This window comes from Ovis canadensis, chromosome 14 (genome assembly GCF_042477335.2).
Source record: "Ovis canadensis isolate MfBH-ARS-UI-01 breed Bighorn chromosome 14, ARS-UI_OviCan_v2, whole genome shotgun sequence".
NCBI classification, from domain to species: Eukaryota; Metazoa; Chordata; class Mammalia; order Artiodactyla; family Bovidae; genus Ovis; species Ovis canadensis.
The window spans coordinates 79,484,153-79,496,188 of NC_091258.1; the positions used below are offsets into that span (position 1 = coordinate 79,484,153).

General features: G+C 43.9%; 1 protein-coding gene across 5 annotated transcripts in view; it reads right to left on the reverse strand.

Annotated features, from left to right (window-relative positions):
• Positions 1–12,036, reverse strand: part of LOC138418330 (zinc finger protein 154-like) — a 49,426-nt gene that overhangs the window by 4,585 nt on the left and 32,805 nt on the right. For 3 of the 5 annotated variants that reach the window (XM_069549532.1, XM_069549530.1, XM_069549531.1), the window contains exons 2-3: positions 11,189–11,279; positions 4,702–5,029 (exon numbers count right to left, since the gene is read on the reverse strand). In XM_069549532.1, the coding sequence (XP_069405633.1) occupies positions 4,702–4,734 (33 nt within the window). In that variant the 5' untranslated portion in view covers positions 4,735–5,029; positions 11,189–11,279. Of the gene's footprint in view, positions 1–4,701; positions 5,030–11,188; positions 11,280–11,418; positions 11,792–12,036 lie in introns of those variants that run through there. The other 2 variants (XM_069549533.1, XM_069549534.1) reach the window with 2 other exon arrangements.

Below are 12,036 nucleotides of genomic sequence, written 5' to 3' on the forward strand. Positions count from 1 at the left end.
TGTACTTGTCAGTCCAATGCTGAGGATGTGGAATCATCAGCTCCCATGATCTCTCCACATGCACATCTCTCATCTGCAGGCACAGGTGTCCCAACTGTCTCTCTGATTCATTACACAGCTTAAGAGGCCTTGATAAAGAGAACCCCCTACTGCTACAGCCCTGTGCAAGACCCAACCATCTGAAAGTGAAGTCACTCAGTCGTGTTTGTCTCTTTGTGACCCCACAGACTGTAGCCTACCAGGCTTCTCCGTCCATGGGATTTTCCAGACAAGAGTACTGGAGTGGGTTGCCATTTCCTTCTCCAGGGGATCTCCCCGACCCAGGGATCGAACCCGGGTCTCCCTCATTTTAGGCAGATGCTTTTACCGTCTGAGCCAGGAAGTCCAACCATCTGAGGCAGCCTAAAATCCAGCCCCCCTTGTCTGCCTCTGATCTGTGCTTCAGTCTCAGGCACCCAGAACCATGTGTGGATCTTAAGATATCCCATAGCCCTGTTCCTAATTTGTTTGCACTTGATGCTCCTTTGGGGATCCCTGGTGGCTCAGTGGTAAAGAACCTGCCTGCCAATGCAGGAGACATGGGTTTGATCCCTGGTCTGGTAAGAGCCCCTGGAGAAGGGAATGACTACCAACTGTAATATTGCCTGGGAAATCCTAAGGACAAAGGAACCTTGTAGTCTACAGTGGATGGGGTTGCAATGAGTCAGACACAACCGAGCATGCATGCACTGACGTCCCCTACTATCAGAGCCCTTCTCTTTCCTACTACCCTTATTGAAACATTTGCAGTCTCAATCTTTGGCTTATTAAGAATTAAAACTCACTGGTACTTTCCATGTGAGTTCCCATGGTCTTTCCTCTACACCTGAGTCCTAACTTCCTTATTACAAAGACACTAGTAGTTCGTGCTAATAACCTCACTGTAACTTAATTACCTCTTTAAAAATCTACCTCCAAATACAGTTCCATTCTGAGGTCCTGGGGGTTAACACTTCAACTTAAAAGCTTCAGGGGATGTAATTCTGCCCATTACATGGGCACAAATGTCCCCATTCACCTCTAAACTCATCTAGCAGTGTGAGTGAAATACATCGGGCTCCATGAAAACTCACCACAAAGTTCTTGTGAGTCAAGAAAATGTTGAACAAGAGCAGCTCCAGCCTCAGGGTCCCTTTGCCCCAATTATTCCTGGGCCTCTGCATTCACCACAGTCCACTCTTCCCTTGGGAGTCTTGGCCACTTGTTACACTGTCCCTTCCTCCCACAAATGCCACCTCCTCCAACCGGGTGCCCCAGAAAGAGATGCAGAATTAACACTCAACCTGTTCTTTCTGACCTGAGAGTAAAAATACCAAGGATGAGAATTCCCTTTCCTAAATGTGACACTGAGTTCCTTCCACTCAGTGGTCACCACCTATGTGGGTCTAATGCTGAACTGTCTCAGATTTCTACATTTTTATAACCTCCAACTAACTGGATACCTCCATTGTATATTTTCTGAAACACATCAGGCTCTTAAACATGGCCCAAAACAACACTCCCGCTATCCTAACTGGAAATTGTTCCCACTCCCTCCACTGACTGCTCCACCCTGTGAATGGAGACCCCCATGTTCAGCTATAAAGACAAAAACATCTGTGAAGAGGCCTTACAAATAAATAGCTGAGAAAAGAAGCAAAAGGCAAAGGAGAAAGGAAAGATTTACCCTACCGAATGCAGAACTCGAGAGAAACAGCAAGGAGAGATAAGAAAACCTTCAAAGAAACAGAGGCAAACAATAGAACGGGGAAGACTAGAGAGATCTCTTCAACAAAATTAGATATACCAAGGGAACAATTCATGCAAAGATGGGCACAATAAAGGACAGAAAACAGTATGGATCAAACAGAAGCAGAAGAGATTAAGACGTGGCAGGAATACACAGAAGAACTATACAAGAAAGACCCTAATGACCCAGATAACCACGATGGTTATCCTGCAATGCGAAGTCAAGTGGACCTTTGAGAGAAGCATGACTACAAACAAAGCTAGTGGGGGTGATGGAATTCCAGCTGGGCTGTTTCAAATCCTAAAAATGATGCTGTGAAAGTGCTGCACTCAATATTCCAGCAAATTTGTTTGGAAAAGTCAGCAGTGGCCACAGGATTGGAAAAGGTCAGTTTTCATTCCAATACCAAAGAAAGGTACTGCCAAAGAACATTCGAATACTGTACAATTTGCACTCACTGCAGTATGTGAACTGAGAGCTTCCAGATGTACAAGTTGGATTTAGAAAAGGCAGGGGAACCAAAGATCAAATTGCCAACATCTCTTAGATCACTAAAAAAGCAAGGGAATTAAAAAAAAAGAAAATCTACTTCTGCTTCATGGACTACACTAACACCTTTGTGTGGATCACAACAAACTGGAAAATTCTTCAAGAGATGGGAATACCAGACCCCCTTACCTGCCTCCTGAGAAATTTGTATTCAGGTCAAGAAGCAACAGTTTGAACCGGACATGGAACAACAGACTGGTTCAAAACTGGGAAAGGGGGACTTCCCTGATAGTCCAGAGGTTAAGAGTCTGCCTTGCAATGCAAAGGGTGCAGGGCTGACCCCTGGTCAGGAAACTAAGATCCCGTGTGCCAACATGCCTTGGAGCAACTAAGCCTGAACTGGTTCACTGCAACACCAAAGATCCCACATGTCCAACCAAGACCAGATGCAGCACAGCAAAGACCCCACATGTCCAAACCAAGAACAGATGCAGCCAAATAAAATTTTAAGACAACAACAACAAAAAAAACTGGGAAAGGAGTCAAGGTTGTATATTGTCACCCTGCTTATTTAACTTACATGCAGAATACATCATGCAAAGTGCTGGGCTGGATGAAGCACAACCTGGAATCAAGCTTGCCAGGAGAAATATCAGTAACCTCAGATATGCAGATGATACCACCCTTATGGCAGAAAGCAAAGAGGAACTGAAGAGCCTCCTGATGAAAGTGAAAGAGGAGAGTGAAAAAGCTGGCTTAAAACTCAACATTCAAGAAACAAAGATCATAGCATCTGGTCCCATCACTTTATGGCAAACAGATCGGGAAACAATAGAAAACAATAGAAACAGAGATTTTGTTTCAAAATCAATGCAGAGAGTGACTGCAGGCATGAAATCAAATGATGCTTGCTTGCTCCTTGGAGGAAAAGCTATGAAAAACCTAGGCAATATATGTAAAAAGAGAGACATCACTTTGCCAACAGACAGAGCTAAAGCTATGGTTTTTCCAGTAGTCGCTTGAGAATTGGACCATAAAGAAGGCTGAGTGGCAAAGAATTGATGCTTTCAAACTGGTGTTGGAGAAGACTCAAGAGTCCCTTGGACTGCAAGGAGATCAAACCAGTCCATCCTGGTTTGAAGGAACCAGGAAATCAGCCCTGAATACTCAATGGAAGGACTGATGCTGAAGCTGAAGCTCCAACACTTTGGCCTCTTCTGTGAAGAGTCAACTCATTAGAAAAGACCCTGAGGCTGGGAAAGGCAACAGGAAAAGGGGGTGACAGAGATGAGATGGTTGGACAGCATCACCGACTCCATGGACGTGAGTTTGAGCAAGCTCCAGGAGACAGTCAAGGACAGGGAAACAGTGTGTGCTGCAGTCATGGGGTTGCAAAGAGTCGGACATGATTCAGCAAGTGAACAAAGATCCAACAACTTCACCTCCACAATTGTGTCTTACACACATCCCACCTGAACTAGTGTGGCAGCCTCCTCTCACCCTCCCACCTAAGATGGAACATGCTGGGCAGGGTAAGGTAAGGTCACCTCCATCTTATGGTCCAAATCTCCCCTTATTCCTACCACCTCCAAAATCAATACCCATATTCCAGGTCTGAGTCCTACCTCCCTGCTCTATTCTCATCAGAAGGAGACTGACATTTCCCTGAATACTGCCAGGCTGGCTTCAACTTCAAGCATCTTGGACATACTGGTACGTGTGCCCGTGAACACTTCAGTTTACTGATCTCTGGAATTGGGAACACTTCTATATAGTAACCTCCAGCCTTGTCCTGATGTTTCTCCAGGGCCCTGATACCACACAGACAGGGTTGCAATCAGTGAGCCCTGGGAACCCTCCGCTTACTGTGAAGATTCCAAAAGTGCTTCAGCTGTGTGGGAACGACAAGGTAGAAGTGGAGGCAGGCAACCAGGGTGGAGCTTCACGGGCTCTGCTCTGCTCACACTGGAGCAGAGAGACCTCCAGCTGCCTAAACCCTGGGAGATTCAGTCCTCAGCCACAGGACTCAATCTCCCTGTGTTTCACTGTTATCAACCCTTTTAAGCTTGTTTTCCATCTAAAGAACCTCTTGGGAAACTTCACATTTCTCCTTCACCGAAATTCTCCAACAGTCCCCAGGGTTTTCAGAATGAAGAAATAACCCCTGAGCCTGCCAGTCCAGGTGCCATTTCATTTTAATTCCCTGTTCCCTAAAGAAACAGGTTTCCTGAATGCTCCCAGCTCAGTCCAACCTCCAAGCTGCTATACTTGCGGCTCCTTCTGCCCATCACCCTCTCCCACACGCCATCACTGTCTGTCAGACACAGGGCCTGACCTATGACTACCCCACAGCCTGGACCCCAGGGCTGCAGGCATGTGAGCAGGTGCCCCACACCCTGGGCTTTAGTGTCTGGTGGGGTGAGGGCCCAGAGGACGAGGGTTACCTGATGCGGGTCCCTCAGTGTGGCCGCCGCCATCGGACTCCGAGGTGCAGCAGCCTAGTGCTTCAGATCTGTCTCTGTGAAGCAGGCACAGTGACTTTTCTTGCTCACGTCTCCTTCTCAGTCTGGGTCACCTTGGAACCGACCCAGTGTTCTGGAACCTCTGAGTAGGAAACAGATCGCCACTAGGAGGATGCGGGAAGTCCTGTCCCAACACGATGGTACACACAGAAATGGCCCTCTCCTGGACCTTCATTGGTTCCACGCTCACGTGCCTTTGTTGGCTCGGGGTCCTCTGGGCACTGTGGTTCTCACAGCAGTGAATAAAACACTGAATTAAACAAATAAAACAGTGAGTTAAAACTCCTCTGCCTACATGTATAGACTCTGCCCGTAGTGCAGGAGATACAGAAGATGTGAGCTCAATCCCTGGGTTGAGAAGATCCCCTGGAGAAGGAAATGGCTTTCTTGCCTGGGAAATCCCATGGACAGAGAAGCTTAGTGGGCTACACTCTATGAGGTCACAAACGAGTCAGACACGACTTAGTGACGAAACAACAACAGTATTTTAACTCCTCACCGAATTTTTTTTTTTAAAATTATTTTTTTACTTTCGCTTGTGTAGGTCTTTGCTGCTGTGTATGGCCTTTCCCTAGTCGGAGAGAGCGGGGACTACTCTGTAGCTGCTCTGCATGGGTTTCTCATTGCACTGGCTTCTCTTGTTGCTGCGCATGGGCTTAGTGGCTCTAACAGCCTGTGGGATCTTCCTGAAGCAGAGACTGAACTTACATCCCGTGCATTGGCAGGTGGATTCTTACCCACTGTGCCACCAGGGAATGCCTATCTGCCTTTTTAGTAAGTGGTAATGCTGTCTCAGTGATTCAACCTCACTTCAAGAATCAAGAAGAAATATCTCAAAACAGCCAAACCTTACACCTAAAGAGACTAAAGAAAGAACAATCCCCCTCAAGTTAGCATAAAGAAAGAAATTATAGGGGCTTCCCAGGTGGCTCAGTGGTAAAGAATCTGCCTGCCAATTCAAGAGACACGGGAAGACCCCCCATGCTGCAGAGCAACAAAGCCTGTGTTCCACAACTGCTGGGCCTGTATGCTCAGGAGCCTGCAAGCCACAACTACTGAGCCCACGTGCTGCAACTACTGAAGCCTGCATGCCTAGAGCTCACACTCCACAACAGAAGAAACCACATCAATGAGAAGTCCCCACGATACAACTAGAGAGTAGCCCCTGCTTGCCACAACTAGAGAAAAAGTTCGTGCAGCAACAAAGACTCAGTACAGCCAAAAATTTTTAAAAATTAAAAAAAGAAATCATAAAGACCAAGGCAGAAATGTGTGAAATAGCAACGAAGAAAACAACAGCAAAGATTAATAAAACTAAAAGTTGATTGAAGATAAAATTGATAAACCTTTAGCCAGATTTACCAAAAAAAAACAAAAAAGAGGGGGTGTGTGTGGATAGGACTCAAATCAATAAAATTAGACATGAAACAAGAGAAATTAAAACTGACGCTGTAGGAATATGAAAGATCATAAAAACTACTGCAAGCAACTCTATGAGGACAAAATGGACAGCATGAAGAAATGGACAAATGCTTGGAAAGGTATAACTTTCTAAGATTGAATCAGAAAGAATTAGAGAATACGAACAGATCCCACCACATGTAATTCAATAGAAGGTGCAATTTAAAATCTTCCAACAAAGTCCAGGATCAGGTGGCTTCACAGGTAAATTCTATCAAACTCTTAACAAAAATTGCAGAGAGGGGAATACGCCCAAACTTGTCCTATGAAAGTCATCACTCTGATACCAAAACCAGACAAGAAAGCACATATAAAAAATTATAGACCAACATCATTAATGAACATAAATGCAAAAATTTTCAACAAAATACGAGCAAACAGAATCCAACAACACATTAAAAGGATCATACACCTTGACTGAGTGGGATTTATCCCAGGGATGCAAGGAAAAACTGGGATGCAATTGAAGAATATACACAAATCAATCAATGTATACACTATATTAATAAATTAAAAATCAGATGATCATCTCAGTAGATGCAGAAAAAGATTCTAACAAAATTCAACACCCAGTCATGGTTTAAAAAAAAAAAAAGCCTTTCCAGAAAATGGGCACAGAAGGAATCTACCTCAACATAATAAAGGCTGTATAAAGCAAACCCACAGCAAACATCATTTTCAAAGGTGAAAAGCTGAAAGCACTTCTGCTAAGAGTAGGAACAGGGCAATGATGTCCACTCTCACCACTACTACTCAGCACAGATTTGGAAGTCCTAGACACAGCACTCAAAAAGAAAAATAAAAGAAATACTAATTGGAAAAGAGGAAGTAAAAGTGTCACTTTTGTAACGATGTACTAGACACAGAAAATCCTACAGATGAAACCAGAAACTACTAGAGCTAATCAATGAATCTTCAAGTTGCAGGATACAAAATTAATGCACAGAAACCTCTTGCATTCCTATGCACTAACAACAAACGAGCAGAAAGAGAAATTAAGGAAATAACCTCGTTTACCATAGGAAGAAAAAAAATAAAATACCTAGGAATAAACATACCTTAGGAGGCAAAAGACCTATACTCAGAAATCTATAAAACACCGATGAAAGAAATCAAAGATGACACAAAGAGGTGGAGAGATACATCAAGTTCTTGGATGCGAAGAGTCAATATTGTGAAAATGACTAAAGTACACAAAGCAATCCACAGATTCAATGCAATCCCTATCACATGACCACCAGCATTTTTCACAAAATTCAGTTCAGTTCAGTCGCTCAGTTGTGTCTGACTCTTTGTGACCCCATGAATCGCAGCACACCAGGCCTCCCTGTTCATCACCAACTCCTGGAGTTCACTCAGACTCACGTCCATCGAGATGCCATCCAGCCATCTCATCCTCAGTCGTCCCCTTCTCCTCCTGCCCCAAATCCCTCCCAGCATCACAGTCTTTTCCAATGAGTCAACTCTTCGCATGAGGTGGCCAAAGTACTGGAGTTTCAGCTTTAGCATCATTCCTTCCAAAGAAATCCCAGGGCTGATCTCCTTCAGAATGGACTGGTTGGATCTCCTTGCAGTCCAAGGGACTCTCAAGAGTCTTCTCCAACACCACAGTTCGAAAGCATCAATTCTTCGGCGCTCAGCCTTCTTCACAGTCCAACTCTCACATCCATACATGACCATAGGAAAAACCATAGCCTTGACTAGACAGACCTTAGTCGGCAAAGTAATGCCTCTGCTTTTGAATATACTATCTAGGTTGGTCATAACTTTTCTTCCAAGGAGTAAGCGTCTTTTATTTCATGGCTGCAATGACCATCTGCAGTGATTTTGGAGCCCAAAAATATAAAGTCTGACACTGTTTCCACTGTTTCCCTATCTATTTCCCATGAAGTGATGGGACCGGATGCCATGATCTTCGTTTTCTGAATGTTGAGCTTTAAGTCAACTTTTTCGCTCTCCTCTTTCACTTTCATCAAGAGGCTTTTTAGTTCCTCTTCACTTTCCGGCATAAGGGTGGTGTCATCTGCATATCTGAGGTTATTGATATTTCTCCCGGCAAAATTAATTCACAAAATTAGAACAAAAAAATTTACCATTTGTATGGAAAGCAAAAAGACTCCCAAGAGCTACAGCAAAGTACAAAGAAAAATGGAGCTGTAAGAATCAGGCTCCCCGCCCTCAGACTATAGTACAAAGCTACAGTAACCAAGACAGTATCGCACTGAAACAAAAACAGAAACACAAATCAGTGGCACAGGACAGAAAGCCCAGTGATAACCCTACACATCTATGGGTCACCGAGTCTATGACAAGAGAGGCAAGAACATATACTGGAGAAAAGAAGTCTCTTCTATAAGTAGGGCTGGGAAAACCAGACAGAATGAAATTAAAACACTACCTTAAAAAAAAACAAGAAAAACACTACCTAACACGATACTCAAAAATAAACTTAAAATGGATTAAAGATCTAAAATGTAATACTAACTTGTAAAAGACTCTTAGAGGAAAACTTAGGGAAAACACTCTTTGACATAAATCACAGCAAGATCTTTTTTGAAGTACCTCACACAGTAATGAAAATAAAAACAAAAATTAATAAATGGGACCTAATTAAATTTACAAGCTTCTGCACAGTAAAGGAAACCACAAACAAGAAAAGATATCCCTCAGAATGGGAGAAAATACTTGCAAGCAAAGCAGCAAAGGACTAGTCTCCAAAATACACAAATAGGGCTTCCCTGATGGTCCAGTGGTTAAGAATCTGCCTTGCAATGGAGGGGACGTGGGTTCAATCCTCAGTGGGGGAACTAAGACCTCACATGCTGCAGAGCAACTAAGCCCACTGCCACAAGCACTAAGCCTACGTGCCACAAGCACTAAGCCCAGTGCCACAAGCGCTAAGCCCACGTGCCACATCAAAAGATGCAGCATGAAGCAATGAAGATCCCATGTGCTGCAACTAGGGCCCCTCATGAAGAAAGAAAAAGTTAGACCAAAATATATAAACACTCATGGAGCCCAACATCAAAAGGCAAACAAATGGGCAGAAGAACTAAATAGACACTTGTTGAAAGAAGACATACAGATGGCCAAGAGGCACATGAAAAAAATACTCCACATCACTAATTATTAGTGAAATGAAAATCAAAACTACAATGAGGTATCACTTCACATCAATCACAAAGGCCTTCATCAAGAAATCCTCAAACAATAAGTGCTGGAGAGAATGTGGAACCGTCCTGCACTGTTAGTGGGAGTGTAAACGGATACAGTCACTATGGAGAGCGGTATGGAGGTTCCTTGAAAAACTAAAAATAGAACTACCATTATGACCCAGCAATCCTGGGCATATGCTCTGAAAAAAACCTTAATGCAAAAAGATATATATGTGTGTGTGTGTGTAAGACAATGTTCACTGGAGCACTCTACAATCTTCAGACATGGAAACAACCTATAGATGTCCATCAACAGATGAATGGATAAAGGTGTTCTGTGTATATGCACACAATGGAGTATTTACTCAGCCATAAAAACGAACACAACTGGGTCATCTGTAGAGATGTAGGTGGACCTACAGTCTGTCATACTGAGTGAAGTCAGAAAGAGAAAGACAATTATCCTAAGTATGTGGAATCTAGAAAAATGGTACAGGTGAACCTACTGCCAGGGCACAAATAAGAGATGCAGACACAGAGTGGATGAGGGGAGGGGAAGGGGACAGAGGGCATGAATTGGGAGATTACATTTGACATGAATACACTACGTGCGTAAGACAGAGAGCTATTGGGAACCTGCTACACACCACAGAGAGCTCAGCTCGGGGCTCCATGACGACTTGGGGGAGTGGGGGACGTGTGTGTTCGTATGGCTGATTCACTTTGCTGTACAGCAGAACCATCATGACGCTGTAAAGCAGTCACCCTTCAATCACCAAAGATGCTGCAGTAGGTTCAGGGCTCCTTCCTCAATGATTAGAAAACTGGGGTATTCAAAAGGATTCAAAGCGGCACTGGATTTCAACCATCTAACCCCAAATCTGGAAAAGTCGTATGTTACTTGACTTCAGAGCGACATCTCTGAATGCTTACGCAACAGTTTTTGCTAGGGAACTGTCGACCAAAACCACCCATCTTGGCCAGGCCTGCTTACCTGAGTTGTCTCACAAGAGGAAATCTCAAAAAAGAGCATGTACTCAGGACAAAACTAACCCGAAAACTAACCGGGAGACGCAGGGAAGGGCAAAAGAGGGAGGAGGTGGCCAACCCTCCAAAGACCTTCTCACTGGAACCCACCTCAGCTGAGAGATGCTCGCGTCACCAGGAAGGCCCCCGAGTCAGGCTATGGGCCAGGCGAGATGACTGGCCGGAGCCACACCAGAAGCTAACCGCACCACCAGAACACCTGAGACTGTGAGCCACGTGGCCGAGCAGTCCGCTTGGGTTTCCTTGCCCTCCTGCTCTCAGCCAGGATGCTCCTTCCCAATAGTCTTCTGCACATGTGTCTCCTCAGACAGTTCATTTCTGAGTGTCAGACAAGAGCCCACTCAAGCCATGGAAGGGGTCTCCCTTCCTGCAACAGATTCTTTTGTAGCCTACAACTACTGAATCACTTCAACTGTTATTCAACAGTGAATGTAAAATTCCCAACAGATTAACTGGAATAGTTCACAAGATTATAAACATAAAAGGAAAGTTTATTAAATACATGACTGAATATCCTACAGGGAACTTTCTGAGCCCACATCTTTGGAAAAAGATGTTCTCCCTACCCAGCACACAAAGCAGAACATAGACACAGCGGTCACTGCTAATCAGCACAAAGCGACAAGATGCTGAGAAACAAAGACACAAGAAAGGTTTTCATCGGCCAGTGGCCTGGGTTTATAACCAGAGTCATCCAAAGGACAAAGATAGAAGTGAATAAGTAAAAAAAAGCCACACATGCTTACCAGGATCAGGATGGTACGTGTGGCTCTGACTTCATAGGCAGGTCCAGAAGAAAGACTACTGCTGAGAATGTATTGGACTTACTGCCTGTACCTGTAAAGAACAAAGACAATGGAAGCATTAGCCCAGGTGACAAGGTCCAAACACACCACATCAATATCACAGACACTGACAACACTTCCTCTTAGTCTATCTGGAAAGTCCCAGGAACCAGGAAGATATACATACATACCCATGCCCCATATTTCTGTTTTTGCTCCTCACCACGCTAACAGGAATGTCAATCTACACCAGGAGTTTCAGGATCCAGTCTAGGAAACAGCAGAAGTCAGAGTACCAGTGGATGGAGCTAAGACTTTGATCTCAAAGAGGTGTGCATACAAAGCTTAATGGCCTAGAAACTACTCAGGAGGCAAGTCATGTTGGGGGAAAGTCCCATATTCTTTCTGTGTAAATAGAAGACATGTTCACATTCAGCTTCATTCAATCCAAAAGCTGCCACCAGATGATCCCTTTAGAGAAAGGACCAACTTGTCAGCAAAGACCAAGTGATCCAAAGAGGTCTCATCTCATGCCCAAATTGGAATTACAAAGTTATAAAGAGTGAGGAATTTCCAAGGATCCCAACCCAGTCTGAGTGAAGATAATACCCCAATTAAAGTTAGGAGAAATTACTCCATCAATTTAGAAAGTATGTTAGAAACTGATTTTATTTGAATCAGAGGAATCTGGTGACAAAGATAGTGGATAATTCTAATACCAGAAAATTAACTTGGTCACTTAACAAATCATTTTAATTTAATAATAAGAGCAATCTTTTGTAATAACAAAGCTATTTGGTATAGACTGT